Source organism: Myiozetetes cayanensis, unplaced genomic scaffold, assembly GCF_022539395.1.
Source record: "Myiozetetes cayanensis isolate MyiCay16 unplaced genomic scaffold, myiCay2020 scf3, whole genome shotgun sequence".
Lineage (NCBI taxonomy): Eukaryota > Metazoa > Chordata > Aves > Passeriformes > Tyrannidae > Myiozetetes > Myiozetetes cayanensis.
Window position 1 is genome coordinate 45067471 of NW_026087521.1, and position 21110 is coordinate 45088580.

Here is a 21110-nt window from a genome sequence, read left to right on the forward strand (position 1 = left end):
TCTCTTTCTGTGTTACCAGCTGCTCACGTTGTATACACAAGGGTGAATGTGCCAGCTGTAAATGGAATCGCGTCTCTCCTGCCACCACCTGCCAGGTGAAGTTTGTTGGGGAGAACTGGAATCCCCTGTGATGCCTTTTTCTTGTATTTTTTTATGGCTGAGCAGCAGTCTGTCTCTTTTTTTGTCCTGACGTGGAGAAATGCTGATTTTTTTTTTTTTTCAGGATAATTGTAATGCAACTGCTTCCAAGGGGATCACCACTGCACAGAAAACAGAGGTTAGTTAGCATTTTAAGATCGGCATTATTGAGGTTCTGAGGGTTGCGGGAGAAATTTATTTAAAGTGAGAGCACTTTGCAGAAAGAATAGAGATATGGCAGTCAGTTGGTAGGCAGAACCTGGGTTGATACTATTTTTTATTTAGTGCTTTACAGTGTTAAAAGGTACCAGCAAAAACTTGTGTTTCAGATCCAGGCATTGAGACAGTGAGCACTGCAATTGTCACATGCCTACCTCTAGATGCAGTATTTACAATATTGCTTTAAATGCCAGAGTCCCTATGCTGTATTTAGGCACTCCACAGGAGCCAACACACTGAGAGCTGGGATGTGTAAGCTGACCAACAACAAAAAAAACACCACAAAGGAGAATGTTGCAGACTTAATCTTTTACCTAGACTTAAAAACATGTTTGAGTTCTGCTGTCACAGACAACTCTGTGAAACTTGACTTCAGAGTATGAAACCTCTTCCTCATTTTATGCAGCCAGATCACAGTTTCTACTGAAACATAGCTGCCAGGGGAGCAGAAGGAAGGGGAGCATGTGCCACCCAGTTTCTGCATAACAGAGAAGTGGCTAGAGGATGAGTCCAGGAACTGAAATCCCTGGGTGTTAGTAAATCTCTAGTTCACACTTCCAGAAAAGTTTTCTTGTTTCCAGGCTGTAGACAAAACTAGAGATGGAGCTACTCTCCATCTATCCCACACAAGCTGGATCACTGGAAAGGAAGAAGTGCTGCTGGTGCCAGAGTACCTGCTGAATCTGGTTGCTGAGTTCTCTGTGGAAATCATATAGATTGTATGTATGCGTACAATCTAAATTATTTGTCTCATAGGCCAGCCCTTTAACCTTCTGCTTCAAAGCCACCCTTTTAACCACAAGGTTATCCCTTCATTCTTTATGGAACCAACATGATTTTATTTTCTCATAAAACTGAGTGATCTTTTGATCAGTGGTTGCTTTTGACATGCTGGTGTTAGGAAAGAAATGAGTAGTGAAGAGAAATTTGACTGATGAGTAAGTATATAGAGATTTGCTTCCTACACTTTTTGGTTTCAGCTTTTCTGTGAGTGATGCATGGTTGTTATAAATAGCAACTGTGTTCTTATCTCTAAATGTTTCATTAGAACTACGCAAACTTTTACCTCTGAAGGCAGAAATTACCTCTTAAATTCAGCTATTCAGATGATATTTCTTAAACAAAATCACAAAATACATTTTGTTTTTCACAGAGACGGGTAGGATTGTAATACTTGTGCTTCTAAGCATTAATATTCTGGATTTGATCTGCATTTAAAGCATTATGTCTGGTGAAAGAACAGAGGAAATTCTGCTTTGCTCTGCTTCCAAGTGCATTAATTTGACATTGGTAAATAGTTGGAATTGCCTGGGAGATGGCTTTCTTCCACATGCCTTATCTTGGAAAGACAGTGATGGACAAGGCAGTGAAAGCACCAGAGGCGGTGCAAAGGCAGATGTTTATTTAGAAGTGATTGATCCATTCAGAGGGCTTGAAATTGCAGGGCTTTGAAATCGTGCTCTCCTTTGACTGTTGGTGCTTTAAGGAGAACATGCTGGAGAGTGGAGAAAGAGGATTTGTGTTTTCCCATAACCCCAGCTGGGCATTTAGATTAATGTACTTTTTTTTCAGTGGGAGTCCCAGCCCTCCTCCTGACTCCAGCTGCTGGTTTCCATGCATTCACCTTCCCCCTCCCTGCATGAGAGCAGCAGTTGAAGTGGTTGGATTGAGTATGCTTGTCTAGGGAACTGATTTGGCTGGAAATAACCATTGTCTTTCAGCAGGTTATTTTCCATCTGGGCCAGTTGCCTGATGCAGTTCTTTGGTGTCCTGTGCTAGCAGTGCAGAAGGGGCTGTGCCAGAGAGGGACTCCCTAGGGTGGCAGAGGCTGCTTAACCTGGGCCACTGCCAGATATCTCTCCAAGACCTGCAGCCATGCTAACCACACCCCTGAGGATGTGGCTTCTGTTGTTTACACAGCCCTAGGGAAGTGTTAGGCTGTCCAGGGGAAGGGGGAAGTGGCTGCAGCTCAGAAATATGGAGCTCTATTGAAGTTGACAGGGCTGTGCTGATTTACATTACCTGAGGACCTGGTGCACACTCTCTGTATGTCTCTTTGCATGTTTACACTTTCATCACATGCCTCACAACTAGTGATTTTTATAAATATCCTTCTGCCTCTCTGCTGTCTCCCCTCTTGCTACTGGGCATCTCTCCCCCTGCCACATAGCAACTGGAAGGTCAGCGGCTCTGTGGTGCTGGGGAAGTGAGCACTGCAGACCCCAGAACACTGGGTCCCTCCTGCATTTCATGAGGAAATTCATGGTTTCTTTTGCTGCTGAGGAAAATGTCGCAGTCAAGGTGGGTGGGAATCAGGCTCTTGAGTAGCTGAGGCCAGCTTACCTCAGTGCCATGACTCCGTGAGTCCAAGGCAAGATGCTGCGAGGGAGTCTGCGAGAAGTGAGAGGTGAGAGGCAGGTGTAGCCGCAGAGAAGGCGCGATTTCAGAGGGGACTGAAACTTCCAGAGTGAACAGGTCTTCCCATGATTTCTTCTTGGTGTAAGAAAAGAAGCAAAGCAGGCTGGCAGAGAGACCAGAGGGAGCCCTGAAGCATCACAGCATCTCACTGCACCCCTGGGCAAAGGATTCCTCACCTTTCCTTCACTGGGGTCCCCCGCCCTTACGCAGCTCTGGGGGATCTCCGTGTGTTTGTGTGATATTGCAGTATTCTGGTGCTTCAGGGCTCCCTGCTGGTTACCAGTGAGAGCACAAAGCAGTGTTTTACTCCTTTCTATAGTAGTTGGCTTCTGGATTTGTGTGAGGATATTGACTGTCCTTGTTGCACTGGAGGTTGGACACAAGCAGAAGGACAAGGTGTAGGTGATGAAAAGCACTGGTGGTTTGCTGGCTTTAATCTCTAAGATTTCTGCTTCAGTTGTCCTGTCCCAAGGGTTAAACTGATTCCCAGGTAATCGTGGGAGTAAATTTTTCCCTTTAGGCTATTTGTGAGGGATTTCCTTTGCCTTCCTCCATTATCCATACCAGAGGTCATCTTGGAGGCCCTTTTGCAAGCCCTCTGGCCTCAGCCTTTGCACTCTCTTGCCATTTCTTAAGGCAAAAGTCGAAGCTTTCAATCAGTGGTGACAGGTGACATTAGCTCTGGAGTGCTCTGGTGTTCAGTGAACTGTAGTATCATGTGGGGACAACGTGCTGGGGACCTTTCTGAAATAGGCAAAGCCTGTGTTTGCAGAGGATGATGTTGTGACCCTGATGGTCCCCTTAGACCGCTATCCTGAAGTCTTAATGCTGCTCTGGGTACATTAAAGGATTAGTGGGTAGAGAAAAACATGTGGGATGGACTTTCTTAGAAGTTCCTCATAGAGGACCCTTCACAGGGTCGGGAAGAAGGAACCCTGGGATGTATCCATGGGTGCACAGCAAAAATCAGGATAATCACAATATTCTAAAAACTCGATTTAAACCAGTATTATAGGCAGTCTAAAGTCAGGCTAAAAATCATTTACTTGAGAAGGTCCCAAACAGTTTGTGGTTTCATATGCGTATTTTCCTGTTTTTTCGAATGTTTCAGTTTGTTGTCTGAAAGATAGATAAAGAGGAAACCGTCTGTGTGATTATGAAACTGGGGAAGCAGCAACACTGATTAAACATGAGATGCTGTCAAATGTATCAAGTACATACACTAGGGAAAACATCTCCCTTCTTGCTCAGTAGTGTTAGTAAGTTAGAACAAGTAAATGTAGACAATGAAAAGCACAGTTAAAAAATTGGCCACATTTCTGTAAGAATGTGGCGGCATCAGAGTAAATTAGGGTTGTTCTTAAATGCTGGAGAACTTCTTAGCATCAAAATGAAATGCCAAAAAATTCCCCCGCAGTTGTGCTGTACCTTTAGTTCTGTGCATGACTTTGAAAAGACTTCCTAGTAAAGCTAATTCTGGGGCTCTTTCTCAATTTTCCATTCGAGGATTTGACCCTGTTTCCCCTTTTCAGGTCATGAAAGATGCCTTCATTTGTTCTCTGATCTCTCATAGTGACAGCACCACGGGTTTTGCCTTGCATTGTTTCTTAGTTCTTCAGGGGTCACACAAAACGTATCATTTCAAGCTGGGTTTTTATGATACCTGCCTTCCAGTATGTCAGACTGTGACTCCTTTGGGCAACTGTGTTATGGGATAAATTGAAATATAAAATGCGACGATAAAAATGGTTGGCTTGTAAAGAAGTTGTGATTGACAGTGCTTCCCAGAATTTAAATTTAACAAGATTTGAAATTATTAATAAAAGTGTATCCCAGTGCCATAAAATCTGCATTCTTGAGTGGTAGTTGTTTTTACAGCTGTTGCTTATCTACCTAGCCTGTTTATAACCAGATTTTGTTTTGCTTTGTTTCCTAATAGCATATCAGTATTCAATCCATTGAACCTTTGTGGATTTCTACATTAGGCAAAAGTGAAATAACAGTCAAAGGAGAAAACTTTACACGTGCATCAGGCATAAAACTGATATTGACTGGAATCACTGGCTGTAAACCAGACGTGTGAGTTAAACTGAAAAATAATACTGTTTGCTTTTCATGGTGAAAATTACGCCCATTTTGCTCTAGCAATATGGTTGAGTGAACACTTGTAAGAGGAGCAGGGGAAGCTCTACATCTCTCTACTTATACTTCCACTTTAAATTCCCAAAGAGTGGAAATGAATTTGGTGTTTGGGTGCAATACAAGGAATGGAAGGGTAGGTGGTCAGTTCTCTCAGTAAAAGTGGGACAGTGCTGTACCTGTGGTCCTCTGTGCCTCCTAGCAGACTAGAAGAAGTTAGGTCACAGGAACGCCTCAGCTTTTGTTTGATAGTTCTTTGCTTCAAAAGATTCCCCATATATTCTAGGATTCTACTTGTAAAAGCACAAACAACATGCCACAGAAGAAAATATCTCATGCAACAGCTCCTACTTTTCTCTGTTGATGATTGCACAGTGTAATCCCCTAGATAATTAGGCTATCGTATTCTGAATCAGTTATTTTCAGGTGCAGCTGCAATGGCTGGCTGTGATTACCAAGGCCATTTTACACAGCTAGCACTTGAAAAAATAATGTTCAGTTTTTACTTCAATAGTGAATTTCTGGGGGACCACAGAAAACAAAAGGAGAGAAGGAGGGAAGACAGGAAGTAGAGAAAAAGAGGAGGGAGAAAGGAGACAAAGAAAAAGAACATGAAGATTCTCATTCTTGGCTAGCTCATGGACCATGTTGGTAGCACAGAGAAGTACACAGTAAACAGCAAAATCACACATTGCATTACATAGCCTCATCCCAAGTTAATTAGCGGTAATGACTTCTGTGATTATTGTGTCACATAGAAACTTCATTCAAAAGAGCCCTACTTTGTCTTTTCAACTCCCTCCTCTCTCTGTCCGTCTCCACCTGGCAGCTCAGAGAGAGATCCAGATCTCTTTTCTCCTTGTCATTTGCTGTAGGTTATAGACTTTGAGCAGTAACACCAATGAATGACATCTGTGTTTCAATATTTGTCTGTTTTCTTTCTCCTCCAGCATTAAAGTTAGAAATGTGCTAAATGATACACAGATGACATTTGCTCTCCCACCAACACGTAAAGAGGCCAAAAGTATATGTATACAGGCTGACGGGAAAAAATGTTCACCACCAATGACCCTGCATTACGTTTCACTGCCTTCATGTTCTAGAATCACACCAAATACCTCCTGGATCAGGTAAATTTTGTCTTTCACTACTTTTTATGTATTTGTTCAAATGTAGTTGCACTGAGCCAATATGAGCCTTCTCCCTTGGCCAGATGCAGCTGATGCAAACTTGGAAGCCTGCTATAACCTGTTGTGGAGGATGAATTTCCACCCATAAACTGATTTAACAGATAATTTAACTTGATAACTGCAAGATGGATTCTGTGTTTGCAGGATTTTATAAACTTCTTCCTGCCCACCCCAGGTCTCCTTTACAGAAGTCAAAAATAGACTAAAGCTAAATCCAAAATATGGATAGCATGGATAAATTCTAACTCCGATTAACTTTGATTTCTTGATACTAATATACCCTTCACCTGCAAAACGGTATAAAGTTTCAGTGAAATAAAGTGAAAATCACCCCTGCGTGATATGTGCAGACTTTTTGATGGGTTTCCCTAAAGCCAAAAGAGCCCTTTTCAAGCCTCTGCTTGTTCTGTGGGAGACTCACAGATCTGGTGAAAGACTTACAGGGTGGTTTTTAAGATATTTTCAGCACAGCTTTCCACCTGTCCCTGTGCCTGCACAGTTTTTACCCGCTTGCAGGTTCTTAATCTGATATCTTGTCATCAAGTGTGGATTTGAGGTAATGAGTTGGGCTGGCAGCTGCAGCAGCTGAGCAGCTAGGATGCATGCTCTCATCTCCAGGTGAGAGGCAGTTCAGGCAGCTGGAAATTAATAATACCTTAAACCACTCCAACTGTGTTCAGCAGAGATTGTGAGCCAGAGCCCTCAGACACAAGCACCATTGTGTGTGCTGAGACAGATGGTCTGAACACTGCCAAGAATGTCTCCTGTGAGGTGCCTGGCACGATCGGTTTGTCCTGAAGAAGGCAAGAATTAAGCGTAGGCTGGGCTGTGCTGGGGCAGTGAAATACCATGATGCTCTTTCATCAAGAATATTAAATCATGGTCTGGTTCTTTGGCTGCATGAATAGAAAATGAGATGAACAGTCCCTGAAAAGGAGTATACCTGTATATGCAATCATGTAATTTGGTTTTGAGGTAGCAAAAATACTTACCATTACATTATGAAAAAAGAGTGGAAGTACACTGCATAGGTCAAATTATCTAGTCCTGCAGTTTGACTTCATCATCTGCTACCAAAGTGCTCATGAGTAGTTTATTCATAGCTGAAGCCTTGCAGGACTTGTCTGTCTGTGGAAACACATATACTAACATCCCTTCCTCCACAACTTTTTTTTTTTTTTTTTTTTCAGTGGTGGCCGCAAAATTACTACAATTGGTAGAAATTTTAATGTGGTGGACAGTGTGATTATTTCAGATGACCAGAGATCAAACCTCACAGTAAGTCTAAATCTCCTTTATAATACCAGATAGAAGTCTCTTGATGGATTAGGTTTCGTTCCTAAGGTTTTAGGAGATACCAATAATTGCCAAACACTTGCAGGCACATGTCAGTCACCCTACTGAAATAAATATGACCACCTATAGGATTACAGCTGCACACATTCTTAGTACAAAATCACAGATACACGTAAGCTACTCTCTGCATAATTCCCTGAGCCTTTTTTTTATGGTCTAGAGAGTTATTCCAAATCTGTCCTTCTTGAGTCACCCCAATAGCCACATATGGGTCTGTTGGAAGAGGGGGTTCTGTACTTCTCTCTTACTCTGGTCCGAGAACCCAAATGGTGCCACTGCCTCAGGAAGGGGCAGCAGACTGATGTAGCTGATGTTGGGATGAAATCTTTTCTCCAAGTATGTACGAAGGTAGGCATCTTGTTGACCCTTTGCGGCACAGAGGCCATAACACAGCAGCATCACCCAATGGAGTAAACAATGACCCAATGCTACAATGACTGCAGCAACCCCACTCTCTCAGGAGTTAAGTTCGAGAGCTTGTCTTACTCTTGTCACCTGCATTAAGGGGAAGGAAGGAGAAATGGCTGTCACAATTCCTGTCTCACTCACTGCAGGAAATAGTTACCTTAGCAGTGTGCAATCAGCCTTAAAGCAGTGTATGATAAATGTGCTTGAAGGCAGACACAGGCTCAACTCAGAAATTTTGCTGGGTGCTCTTCGTGCAGCCCTGCCCCGATCACAGAGAAGAGGTTTAGCAGGTATCTGTGTGAAGTCAGGAAGACATTAAAATGAGTTTTGAGTGCCTCTGTTTGTAATTGTACCCACTTCTGAGTACTTAATGACTGCTACAATTTGCTATTGCATTTCTAGGTCTCTAGGTGTCCTGGCAATGCATCTGAATATCATTACTTAACACCAAGCCTGAGCCATGCAACTGAGGGTAAAGTTGTTGATATGATGTTAAAAGTGGATACTACCTTTATACCATGTGTCAAATTACACTATCACCCTGACCCAGTGTTCATTAACTACCAACTGCACACTGAACTGGATCCTGATCTAGAATTAAAAATATATGTAAGTTTGAAAGTAATAATGTACAATGCCTTATTTTAAATAGTGTTTTGGGATACTTTTTTTTTTTCTTTCTGTATTTAGTGACTGTTTATTTTCTTAATTTTTTTTTTCTCTCTAGAAAGAAAATGATAACTTGAATATTTCTAAAACTGAGGTAGAGGTTTATCTGTCTTATATGACTGGTGCACAGACCAAAAAGATATGGTTCAGTGTCCAAAATATTACCAAAAAGCCAGACCGTAGCACCATACTGTGCAAATTCAAAAGGGAAGGAACAGACAAGATTGACTTTTCCACAGTGAAAGTTTTTGTAAGTACAGTTCCCTTTTGTTGCAATTCAACAAGTGTTTGAATGTTTATACATGTGAAGCAAAATGTATCGTGAATGTTCTCATCATGAATGTTCTCATCATGAATGTTCTTTATCAGGGTAGAAGTGGATACATTTTCTTCTCTCTTGATACTTGGTAGTACAGTTTTCTTCCTCACGTCTAAGTACGCCTGCCTGGCTTAGGTACTAGTGACAATACTGAGTTCATTTTGTGTTTGGTTGCTGCAGTAGTGTCAGAGGTAGGCTTTGCAGTCCAAGGTTAGCTCCAGGAGCACAGTAGCTTGTCACACTTCTATCTGCAGCACAGACATCACTGTAACAGCATCACTGTCTCCAGAACCCCTCATCTTAGATCTGTAAGCAATCTGCTTCTGCAATATGTTCTTGAGTAAAAGGATTGTGTCCTCCCAGTCACTTTTTCCTACTAAAGCAGACAAGGATCTGTCTTTGGGATCACCACTGAGACAGAAGAGAAGGCATTTCTGGATGAAAAAGGGGGTGAAATTCAATGTGCATTGGGAAAGCTGAAATGCTTTGAGCGCGTGGCACAAAGCCAAACCCAAATATATGAACATTAGCATGAATATCAGAGCTAAATTGCAGCTTAAGATATTTGCTCCCCGAGTAAGATGAAGATACAAATTTTTTAGAATGTAATCATCACCATTTAAGAGGAAGAAAAATGATGCCAGACTCTTATTGCAGTGTGTGGTGGTATAAAACTGAAATAACTCTATTGAATTCAAGGCATATGGCTCATAGTAAAGATTAACAAAGCTATTCTTGACTTTGTATCACTGTTAACTGATCCCCCATCTGTGGATCCTGCCGTCTGAGCCAGTTATGGCATGGAAAAGCCTTTCTGAGTTTGGTGTTGCATTTAAATATTAATGTTGCCTTGCAATATCACATGCTTATCCCGCAGATTTTAAAGGAGTGACTGTCATAGAAAGGTCACTACTTCACTAAGGCAAATCAAATGCAGTAGTTATGATGTAACATTTCATTTCTCGTACCTTAAAAGTTATTTTTTTTTCAACATCAAAAAAAATTTTAAGTAGTAAATGTTTTTTAAAGTAGTAAATGTTTTTTAAAATCTCATAAATAGATCATCATAAAGAAGTAGGACCACTGAAGAAAGGATAACGTGGGTATAAAAGATAATTTTGGCTCAAGTATAAATGTATATCTTGCCTTAGTTTTCTGGAAGAAAGAGAATATTGAGTGTGGGTTCAAAGACAGAATGATTAGTCTGAATAGAGTTGTCAGAGAAGAAAATGCCGTTCTTGTGACGGAAGCAAGATTCAGATAGATCAAGCAACTCAATACAGCGGGAACAGGGTCATTGCTATCACAGCACTGTTGAAGAACTGACACATGATATTGTAGGCTAAGTAGGAAAGATTTTAGATAAAAGTGCTGTCAGGAAACACACTGTTTGACTAGAGAGCAGCAAATATGAAACTGCTATTTTACATAACAAAAAAAACCCCAAAACAAAACAAAAAAACCTTAGGCAAATGCAGGCTTGCTGATTTAATCCCAGCTCTAAAACTTTATGATGTATTTTGAATGAGAGACTCATGAAAGACCTGGAGGTAAGTGGAAAATGGGATAATTGTCAACTTCTTTTTTTAATGAAAGCAGATCATGCTAGATATCTTTGTTTTGTAACATAAGTGATTTCCTCAGCAGCAGAAAAGCGGTAGATCACAAGTAGCTGAAAGTCACTCAGGTGACTTAACATGGTGATTAGGAAGATGGTAAGAATTAGAAAAACCGGATGCTGTGCATGGGGAGCTGACTTTGGGCAGTGTTGATGTTCATGCAGATACTATTTAATATCACTAGTGCCTTGAACACAAAAATAAGGCATGCACTAATAACATTTGCTGATGACATAAAGCTCAGAGGCATTACCAGTCCAGAGGAGGTTTTATAATGTCATGCGGAAAAATGAAGTTAGTTTAGGAATAGCAATTGGATTGATTCAGGTGTATCTTATTTAGTTTATAATTCGTAAGCAAGATAAAAGATAAGGAAAGAGATGGGGCTACTGCATAGGAAGGTTATGGTGAAGATTAAAGGTAATCCAAATATGACCAAAAATTTAAATGAATGCTTTGTCTCACGTTTCAAAAAACAAAGATGAGTAACAGAAATTTCTGCTTTAGGAATCTTGCAGTTGGACATGAGTAGATAAAAGCAGGTGTATTAGTCACAGGATGGTTAATGTATTTAACCACCAATGCATTTAAGCCTTGGAAAAGGCAAATGGGATCCTAGGAAGGCTCAGACCAAAATAACTTTTTATAGGAACTGTGAAAACATAGAAACATCAGAGGAAAAGTAACATTTGCTGAAGGAAATAGATCTGCTTTGTCTCTGTTCTTTGTATCCTTCCAGCCCTGTGGGGGTTTTTTGCTTGCTTGTTTCTGTGTAGCTCGATGTGAATATCCAGTTGGCAGGCCGCAGCTGCCCTGGCTGCTCACCTCCTATGACAAGCCAGTGATTGCAATCACCAGATCTCTGCCTTCCCTGCTGTAACCCAAAATAATTTCAACCCAACCCTCCTTTTCAATTATCTCAAGCTCATTTCTATCCATGGCACTTGGTGGTGTTCTTTTTATGTGTCAAAGCATATTTTTATGTCTAGTCTGTTTATAGTCTTAGCTACCCTTTATTTATGTGCTTTCACAGTCCTCTTTGAGATCCTCCTTTGTGAAATTTCTTCTGCCGTAATTATCAGTGGTGAATGCCTCAGTCTGGCATCTGGCAGGCTTCAGCACTTTCATGTACTCCAAAGAATTAATGCCTGTCCTGCCTTTGACAAGCCCACTGGCTATTGGGGGATGTCCATGTCTTGTGTGTTGCTTTTTTTTATTTTTTAAGACCTTCAGGAATGCTATACATCCTACATAAAGAGGTAGAAAGTTCTGCAAAGAAATAGGGAAGAGGGCTGTGGGCCAGTTGTCTTACGAAAAATTTTACTTCCCTCATTCTTAGCATGAGTCTTACACTACTTTTCTGCTCAGCAGAGTTAACACTGTGAGTGCATATGAATGTTTTTAATTATTAATGTGTGCCTTCTTTGCTTCAAAATGCCAGAATGTTTAGCAGTGATTCTGAAGTGCATGAGCCACTTGGCCGGCTGGAGGCCAGTTCTTGTCATTCATTTGAGGGCTCTAGTCTGCAGCAAGAGCATGACAAAATGTGATACTGCATAGAGACCTCCAGATTTTTATCACTGCTGCTCCATTATCCTGCTTAAACATCAAATACAGTAAAAGCTAATTTTATGTTGGTTGACATATGTTTTCCTGAATTGCTGCTGTCTTCCCAATAATCTACCATGGTCCTTATGTGCCTTAAATATTTTTTTTTTAAGCACATTAAATGTCATTTTAAGCACTGATATAATAACTGTCTTCTATTAACACAACCATTACTTTTCTTCAGGTCAAATTGGGAAATTTTGAGCATGAAGTCAAACCAACATCATCGTACATATATTTGTATGTTCTTATTTTGCTACCTATTGTAGTGGGTGTCATTATAGGTAAGTACAATAGTGCATTTTCATTTTTTGATTTGCTGAAGGGTATAATCATGACACAAACACATACATACCTACATGTCTGGAACTGTAACTAACAGTCTGGTGGTGTTACCCTGTTCCCAATAAGAGTGGGAGTTAACAAAGTTAACTCTGTTCTGGTGGTGAAGTCCATCTTGTGAGACTGCAGCACATTACAAGTAGTTCTGTCTGTTCTGCTGGGATTATTCACAGTCAAGCAGGCCATAGGACTGACATCCCTGTGTCACAGCTTGGTCCCTTCCAGCTGCCAAAGCTGGGCTACCCTCCTGCCCCTTGGGTAGATGTTCCCTAACAAACTGCTTATCCTCAGGCAGTGTTTGTGGTGTTTCTGCTCAGTCTTATTTGGATCATTCATGAACTTGTGGGCCATTACTAAACGGAGAGAGGTAAATAGTTTTATCCCATCCTGTTTTTAGTACTCCCTTTTTTTTGCATGTTTTTACCTGATTATATATTTGATAAATTTCCATTTATTTTAATAAGATTTGGTGTTTGATCTTTTGGTTGGTTCATATTTTTAAAAAAGTTCATTTTAAAAAGGAACCATATCTCATGCTTTTATGCTCTCAAAATAAGCTTTAGAGAGGATAACAATTTAGAAGTGGATTTCCTGTTCAAAACAACTGTTTTTCCTGTTCAATCAGTGCTACCTTAAGTAAGTTCCTATTAGTAGAAGTGTTTGTGTCTCACTGTGCAGGCTCTATGTAGCAGGGTGTGTTGTACTTTCAGATAAAGTTGGATTGACAATTCTAAGACCTTGTTAAAGGAATGATTTTTATTAAACATTGGGGTATAAATCCAGATAACTAGGCTCATGGGTACTAGCACACTGACAACAGTAAAACACTAATCCTCCTGGAGAGTGCCAAGTTTACACTGATCTTTCTGTTTCTTAAAATAATAGTAAAATATGTCTCTTATATGATGGTTTTCTGTTCTGCCCTTTTTTATACTCATAATCTTTTTTGCCTCCTTTTTAGCGGCATTCATAGTTACTCGATACAAATCCAAAGAGTTAACTCGTAAACAGAGTCAGCAACTTGAACTGCTGGAATATGAGATTCGTAAGGAAATACGCGAGGGTAGGTCTGAAGAGCTTTACGGAGCTTAAGCATAATTTCTGAACTGAACCCGTCAAGAAGCTCACATTATATAAACGTTTTTATTTTGTAGCTGTTAGAGTATTTTTGTGTTGGATCAGAGTTCCTCTTTAATATTGTGTGCACTGCAGTAGCAGATAGCACTGAGCTAATAGGATTGCATGTAGTATGTCATTCAGCAACAGTCGGGGGAAAAAATGGATTGCTACTTTCTTGCTCATAAGAGCTGCAGCTATAAACTGTTTTTTAAGGAACATCTACTGGGGACAAGTTGTATTTGTGAAGATGATTTTGTGTTAACTAAACTAACTCTCTGCATGGGGATGGGGTTGCTCTTCCAGGATTTGCTGAACTGCAGATGGATGAATTAGATGTGGTGGATAGTTTTGGAACCGTCCCCTTCCTTGACTACAAACACTTTGCTCTTAGAACCTTCTTTCCAGAGGTAATGTTTACAAGTCTTTCAGTTGTCAGGCCTGACTAATATTAAAAAAGCTAGGAAACTCAGGATAAAATAACGAAAGAAAATACTACACAGTTGCTCATTGTTTTCACAAGAAACTTTTCTTAAATCAAAAATACCAAAGAACACTTAAGGCTGTACTTCTCTATATTTAAGCAAGCCTTTATACTGTAACTAAAGCAACATTCTTCAATTTTCAAGGGTTGTGTGTGTATCCATTTCTTTTTGTCCAGCCTCACTCAGCTGCTTGCCTTTCAGGCCATCCTAACTAAGCTATAATTTATCCATTGCTCTTTTCACTTCCATGCTTTCACTTCCCATGCTATAGCTAATTAGAGTAACAGTCAGGCTAGCTAACATGCTAGCTAACATCATGACACTCCCTAATTAGACTGATGAAGAAATTGTGCTGACTTTCTACACCAGGGTGCTGACAGACATGGTAAGATGTTGATTCAAAGGGGTACAGGTCAAATGCTTAGAAATTCTGTAAGTGCTTGTGTTGTCCACTTCAGAGGCGGATATTTTCAGTGTTTGTTGGAGCAGTTTGTGCCACTGTGTCAGAGAACCAGATACCTTCTCTTGAATGTTTTATGTTTCTTACTGCTAAGGTTTTTTTGCGTATTTGGCACATTACGAGCTGATAAGTACCTTTGCCACAACTTTCAAAATTATATCATGGTGTTTACCAGTGCTTACCAGCATTTACCCAATTGACAGAAGCTGTGGTCTCAACTGGTGGTGGTTTTTTGTGTAACTGACACCAAAGAATAAAAACCTTTGGTTAGTTTAGGGCATAACTGGTATGTACGTGGATTATCTACTAATCTTCATGTGCTACTCATCACTGCTGTGGCCAAGTCCTGTAGTCTTATCTGCACACTGCTTCACTTTACTGCTGTTGGTGATCCCAGTAAAATCGCATTGTGATGAAGTTAAACACATGTGATAGTGCAGAATCAGGGCCTTTGTTTTTTGTACAACACCAAATACCAGATACTAAGGTGGAATAATATTTGGCAATTACATATGCAAAATCCTTGTATACTTTGAGTCTGGTTCTCACACCAAAGGACGCTGTGAATCTCTCTTCTGCTACTACTGTGATGCCCCCAGCCTAATTTGTAAGGGGTCACCACGTGGTTTGAAGAAAGTAGACTAAGGCAATCTTGCTTTCTGCATCTCTTTCCTTTCTGTTTGTTTTGTTGCCAGGCATATTAACATTAAAATAGGGGGGTTTTGTTTGTTTGTTTGTTTTAAGAATATATCTTTTCCTAGTGATAGTCCCCTGTCAAAACAGTAATAATCTGTAGAAGCCGTCTGAGTGGAAATACTGTGCTTTATGCAAATAAAAAGTAAAGAAAAAGAGGCACAAAGTCTGCCACTCTGTGGCATTGTATAAAGTCAGAATGTGAAGAGCTCCTGTTTTGCCTTGGCGAGTCTTGTGCCACTGCACATTCTGGAAATTATTCCAACTGGATTTTGTCTCAGTTTGAAATAGTGATACCACAAAGGGTCACTTGCTACTATTAGCTCTCTACAAACATGCGGTGTCAGGCAAGTTAATTAACGTGTTGTGTACCAATTTTTTGTGCTAAGTACTTACTGTTTGCATTGCAGGAGTGTCCAAACATGCCTTATGCTGTATGAATGTGGTAGGAAAGCAGTGCTCCACTAAACAAACATTATAGATGAACAGAAAAACTGATGGGGTACGGATTGCAACTGATTGTCACGATGGTTGACAGAAGGGTCGAAGTGCAAAACCACCACTTCCTTCACTAACCTCCTGTGTTTGAATGGTGTCCATATTGTACTCTTTCTGCCTTCCAGTGTTTTTAATGGGCTTTGTCACATCTAATCTAAGCTATTTAAACATGGAGATCGAAGGTGTTTGCTGAGCATCTTCTGTAGTCAGTGCAGAGATGGGCAGCTCGAGAAAGTGATTCATCCCATTTGCCTGAGACATCTCTCTCCGGATGGGACAAATTTAAGCTTACAGAGGGAGTCAGATACCTAAAATTAAAAGTGATGGACCCTATCTTCATTTTGAGAGTCTTGCTTTCCACTGCTTCAATTTTCTGTATTTAATCTGGCTTAATAGCTTTTGGTTTCTTGCTTAACGCTTTTACATGTTAAATGGATATTATATCTAATCTTCTAATGTTCTTGATCTTCAACCTATGTTTTGCTTTACTTGTTAAATTTGTACTATTATTTCTGTTTTGCCTCAATTTCACGCACTGTTGGGTTTAATGCTACGTGCTTGTTCCATGTTCACAAGCATTTTAACCTTTAATGTGGTTCTGGTTTTCTCAGTGTGTGCGTGTATGTGTGTTTCATTGGTAATCGGTGTATGGGTTGCTGAAGAAGTTCTGGAAAAATTGGAATAGCCAGTGGAGAAAGAGGAAGAAGAGTATGGTAGGGGAGAAGAGAACAGAAGGAATGAAGATAGGGAGGGATGAAAAATTACATATGTAGATGAAAAATTAGATGTGAGATGGCGATATGCGCTCATAGCCCAGAAAGTCAATTGTACCCTGAGCTTCATCAAAAAGAAGTGTGGCCAGTGGTCGAGGGAAGTGATTCTTCCCTGTGTGACCCCACCTGGAGTACTGTGCCCAGTTCTGGGCTCCCCAGCACAAGAAAGACACTTACCTGTTAGACTGGGTCCAGAGGAGAGCCATGAAAACAGTCAGAAGGTTGGGACACCTCTGCTGTGAAGAAAGACTGAATGAGTTGGGGTTGTTCAGGAAGGCGCTGGGGAGACCTCCTTGCAGCCTTTCAATACATAGGAGGCTTATAAGAAAGATGGAAACAGACTTTTTAGCAGGGCTTCTAGTGACAGGACAAGGGGCAATGGTTTCAAACTGAAAGAGAATAAATTTAAATTGGACATAAGGAAGAAATTTTTTATGATGGGGATGATGAGACACTGGAACAGGTTGCCCAGAGCAGTTGTAGATGCCCCATCCCTGGAAGTGCTCAAGGCCAGGTTGGATGGGGATTGGATTTAAGCAACCTGGTCCAGTGGAAAGTGTCCCTGCCCATGGTAGTGGGGTTGGAACTAGATGATTAAGGTCCCTTCTAACCCAAACCATTCTGTAATTCTGTAAAGAAACTAGGGGCAGCCAGCATCACAGATAAAGCAGGTGACAGTAATTGTTACTAGTGTAAATTTGGTGCTCAAGAGGCACCGACAAGGTATTTGAGAACTGGGGGCTTCCCTTTGTGTGAGGGCTTTTGCTAGGACTGGATGTGTGGTGGCACCTGTGCCTCTCTGGAGACTGACAGCAGGAACATCCTGGAGAGTTCATTAGTGAACATTCATAAAGTGCCTTGCAATGAATGCAGGCAGATGAGCTCAAGTGTCACTCTGTTACGGAAACTCTGTATACCAAAGGCTATCATTGCCATCCAAGAAGGATGCAGCCTGCAGCACCCCTTGCACACCAGCACATTTGAGGATGAGGGTAATAACCAGCTCTTCCTGCGGAGCATTAGTCGATTACTGTGCTAGCGCTGCTCAGCAGCATCAAGTAACACACTCAGGAACACTGAAGTCAATACCAGGTCATGTTTGAGAGTTTACTTTTCAGTGAACTTTGGCCACACTTTTGCAGAAGTTACTGTGTAGAGTTTTTATATTGTCTCTACTTTAGAATCTGGCACTTGCATTGTTTTATTTCATGTAGTATCAGGAACATGCTTGACGTGTTTAACATGGTATTTTGGTATAACATGGAAACTTTTAGTGTACTTAAGAATGATAAATATCCCCTTATATTTTAGTCAGGAGGCTTTGCATCCATCTTCAGTGAAGAAATGCCACAGGTAAGTTGATGTAGTGTGATATGCCTTTATTATTAATTGTTTTTTCAAGAATGATTGTATCCCTTCTCTCAATGTTGTTCTAGAACACATGAGCTTGCATTTTCAGTATGTTCCCTACCCTACTTGAGGAGGCTTACATGGATTTATGTATAAAAAGAGCTTTGAATGTGAGATGCTGTTACCCAATGTATATTATGACTCATTTAAATAAAATAAACAGAATTTAGTCATGGGAAATGATAGGCAAACTTAGCTATTGGCACTACTGTTATTACTTTGTATATTTGGCAGTAAATGTATGCTCTGTATGTGTGTGCTCTGTGTTGTACACAATGCAAATGCATCTTCGGTAAACTCCTGAGACTATGAAATAAATGCGAAATTCCCACTGATTTGAATGAGGCCAGGATCTTGTCCCATATGTTTCTTACCATTTTTCTGAGCATTAAGAATCCATCATAGCAAATCTACAGTTTGCTTATTTTTGTTTAACTATTCCAGAGCAGAGACCAAACGAGCAAGGATGAAAGCTTCAACATGTTGCATGCTTTAATTTGTAACAAGAACTTTCTTGTTACTCTCATTCACACCCTTGAAAAGCAGAAAAATTTCTCTGTGAAAGACAGGTATAGTATGATTATGCTTATCATCTTCAAGACAAAGAATTAGCAGGAAAAAACAGAGTGGATTGTAGCACACAAATGTAATTTCTACTACTTGCAAAACAAGTTTGCAGTACTCCAAAGCATTTTTCCTTTTCCTCCATCTGCACAAACTGAGGAAGAAAAAACATTACCATTAAAACAAGCTATTAAAGAGAAAGTGGAATATTTGTACATGTAAACAGAGGCAGAGGAGCAGGAAATATCACTTCAAAACTATAAACACTTCCTGCAGTTAGATCAACAGTTCTACAGTTTAGAAATGTTCTGTCACTGAAGCAGGTGTTGTTCTGCAGAAGTAAATTTAGAGGCACAAATTCTGTGTTTAAAAAATTATCAGAAGAGCAGATGGACTTGCATTTTTTATATTTTTGTAGAGAACAGTGGACAATTTCTGTGCCTGAGGAGGGAAAACATAGGATGTGAACTGCACTAAAGTGTATTTCTCTTATTAAATCTGACTAGTAAGAGATACTCTAAAATTACAACTTGCTTTTTTTTTTTTTTTTTTTTTTTTTTTAAACAGGTGCTTGTTCGCATCCTTCTTGACTATTGCATTACAAACTAAGCTAGTTTATCTGACCCATATTTTGGAAGTGTTGACAAGGGACTTGATGGAGCAATCAAGCAATGTACAACCTAAACTCCTGCTCAGGCGAACTGAATCTGTGGTAGAAAAATTGCTGACAAACTGGATGTCTGTCTGCCTTTCTGGATTTCTCCGGGTAGTGTACATCTTTTCCTTACATAAGAGATGTGAAGAATTTCTTTAATTGATTTTTTCCATGAGAACTGTTCAAGGGATCAATTTAAAGCATTTACTCTAACATATAACGTTATTGGTGTGCACTCTTCTAGTTTTAGGTGACTTAGGTGGTTGTCATCAGTAGGATGCAAGAAAAGAGTATGATATGATCATCTCCAAACAATGATCATGTCATTTGTTTGGCCAAGATTTGGGTAATTTTATAATTCTAGCATATCGTTTTCTCCTGTCAGACATTATTTCAGCCCAGTGAGATATGCTGTGATCATACTAAAAGACTGACACACTTGTTCAAACGCAGCAGTACCTTTCTTTGCAAGTTGTTGGAAAACTAAAATTCTTTCCAAACTTTTCAACCTCCAAACAGCATTGAAAATTTCAACAACTACATGGCTTCAAATAGAAACAAAATAAGCATTTTGTTTCATTTTACTGTTTGTTTATTCAAGTCCACTTGGTAGCACTTTGTTCTTGGTTTCAGAGCTTGGTTACGTTTCCTGTCTCTCTTATCAATGCGATGATATTGCACTGATGGTATCATTCTCATCAGTCCTTGCGTTCATACAGCAGCAGAATTGTTTGACACTCAGCAGCTCACACCGGTTTCCTGAAGCCCCAGGAGAGTGCCAAGGAACTGTCAGAGATGCGTTCTCGGTACACCAGTCATCTTTACAGAGCTGTGCTACTGAGATGCCTTAGCCAGGCTGCAGGAATGGTGTCACGTGGAAGCAAAGATACACCCTTCCTTCCTTTCTTGGGTGTTTTCCTGAAGACTGGGGTTTAGGCAGGAGAGAAAAGGCCCAATTTCATTCCCTCTTTTGCTGATACACCAGTGTACATCCCACCATCTTGGTCCCAAGACGTTTTTTCAGGGACAACAAGGGGAAACACCAATTCAAAAGGAGTTTTAGTTGTTAGCTTGTTTTCTCACAGGACTGAAAATGGAAGAAATAGCTGAAGTATGCATGTGAACACGTGCATATCTCACTTCCCACACACTCTTTGGTGGAACTAGGAGTGTCTGCCAGGTGGAGTAGGAGCAGCTTGTCTGTAGTGTGCTTGTGCACAGCAAGGGGCTGTGAGCTATCTTACCACACACTCCAGCTGTCCCTTGCTATTTGCATGAGAGTTTTACACTGAAAAGCAAAGGATGGAGGTTAAACAAATAACTAGACAAATCTGCTCAGAGTATTTTCTTTTCTAATTGCAAGATAACAAGTTAGTTAAAAGGAAATAACATCGTTTGTTACACTTGATCTTTTTCTAGTTATTCATGCTTGTTTAAGGATTACAAAAATAAACATGTTTCTTTCCTTCTTTCCATGTCCTAGGAGACAATTGGTGAACCTTTCTATTTGCTGGTGACAACCCTCAATCAGAGGATAAACAAAGGACCTGTTGATGCGATAACTTGCAAAGCCCTGTACACACTTAACGAAGACTGGCTGCTGTGGCAAGTGTCTGAATTCAAAACAGTGGTATGTTTGCCAGCTTGTGTTCCCTCCAAACACAGACACTGTAATGTTTTCTCTCTTTCTAGGAAGCTAAATTAAAGTTTTTAGACACTAAGGTGATGGTTAAGTACCCAGATAGTAAAATTATTATTGTTGACAAAGTTTCAGAACACGATTGAGTTTAACTAACTGGTATTTCACCAATATATATTTCACAAATAGCACTAACTCCTCACTTCACATTATGCATTAATCACCAAACGTTAAATTTAGTGAAGTCTCAGGGTATTAAAAAATCCTTCTTATTTTAAAGTGTTTTACAAAAATGTAAAGGTGCATAGAATTTAAACTAAATTACACTTTACCAATGAATGAAAGAGTGAAATGCAGAGGTTTTATTTTCCTATTGTGTTTACTTGTGGCTA

General features: G+C 40.1%; 1 protein-coding gene across 1 annotated transcript in view; it reads left to right on the forward strand.

The window, feature by feature from the left end:
- Positions 1-21110, forward strand: part of PLXNC1 (plexin C1) — a 70572-nt gene that overhangs the window by 25790 nt on the left and 23672 nt on the right. The window contains exons 8-21 of the mRNA XM_050323503.1: positions 20-95; positions 224-277; positions 4715-4854; positions 5865-6044; positions 7295-7382; positions 8271-8477; positions 8596-8787; positions 12268-12367; positions 13387-13488; positions 13848-13951; positions 17762-17803; positions 18305-18429; positions 18992-19190; positions 20563-20709. Coding sequence (XP_050179460.1) covers positions 20-95; positions 224-277; positions 4715-4854; positions 5865-6044; positions 7295-7382; positions 8271-8477; positions 8596-8787; positions 12268-12367; positions 13387-13488; positions 13848-13951; positions 17762-17803; positions 18305-18429; positions 18992-19190; positions 20563-20709 — 1756 coding nt within the window. The remainder of the gene's footprint in view (positions 1-19; positions 96-223; positions 278-4714; positions 4855-5864; positions 6045-7294; positions 7383-8270; positions 8478-8595; positions 8788-12267; positions 12368-13386; positions 13489-13847; positions 13952-17761; positions 17804-18304; positions 18430-18991; positions 19191-20562; positions 20710-21110) is intronic.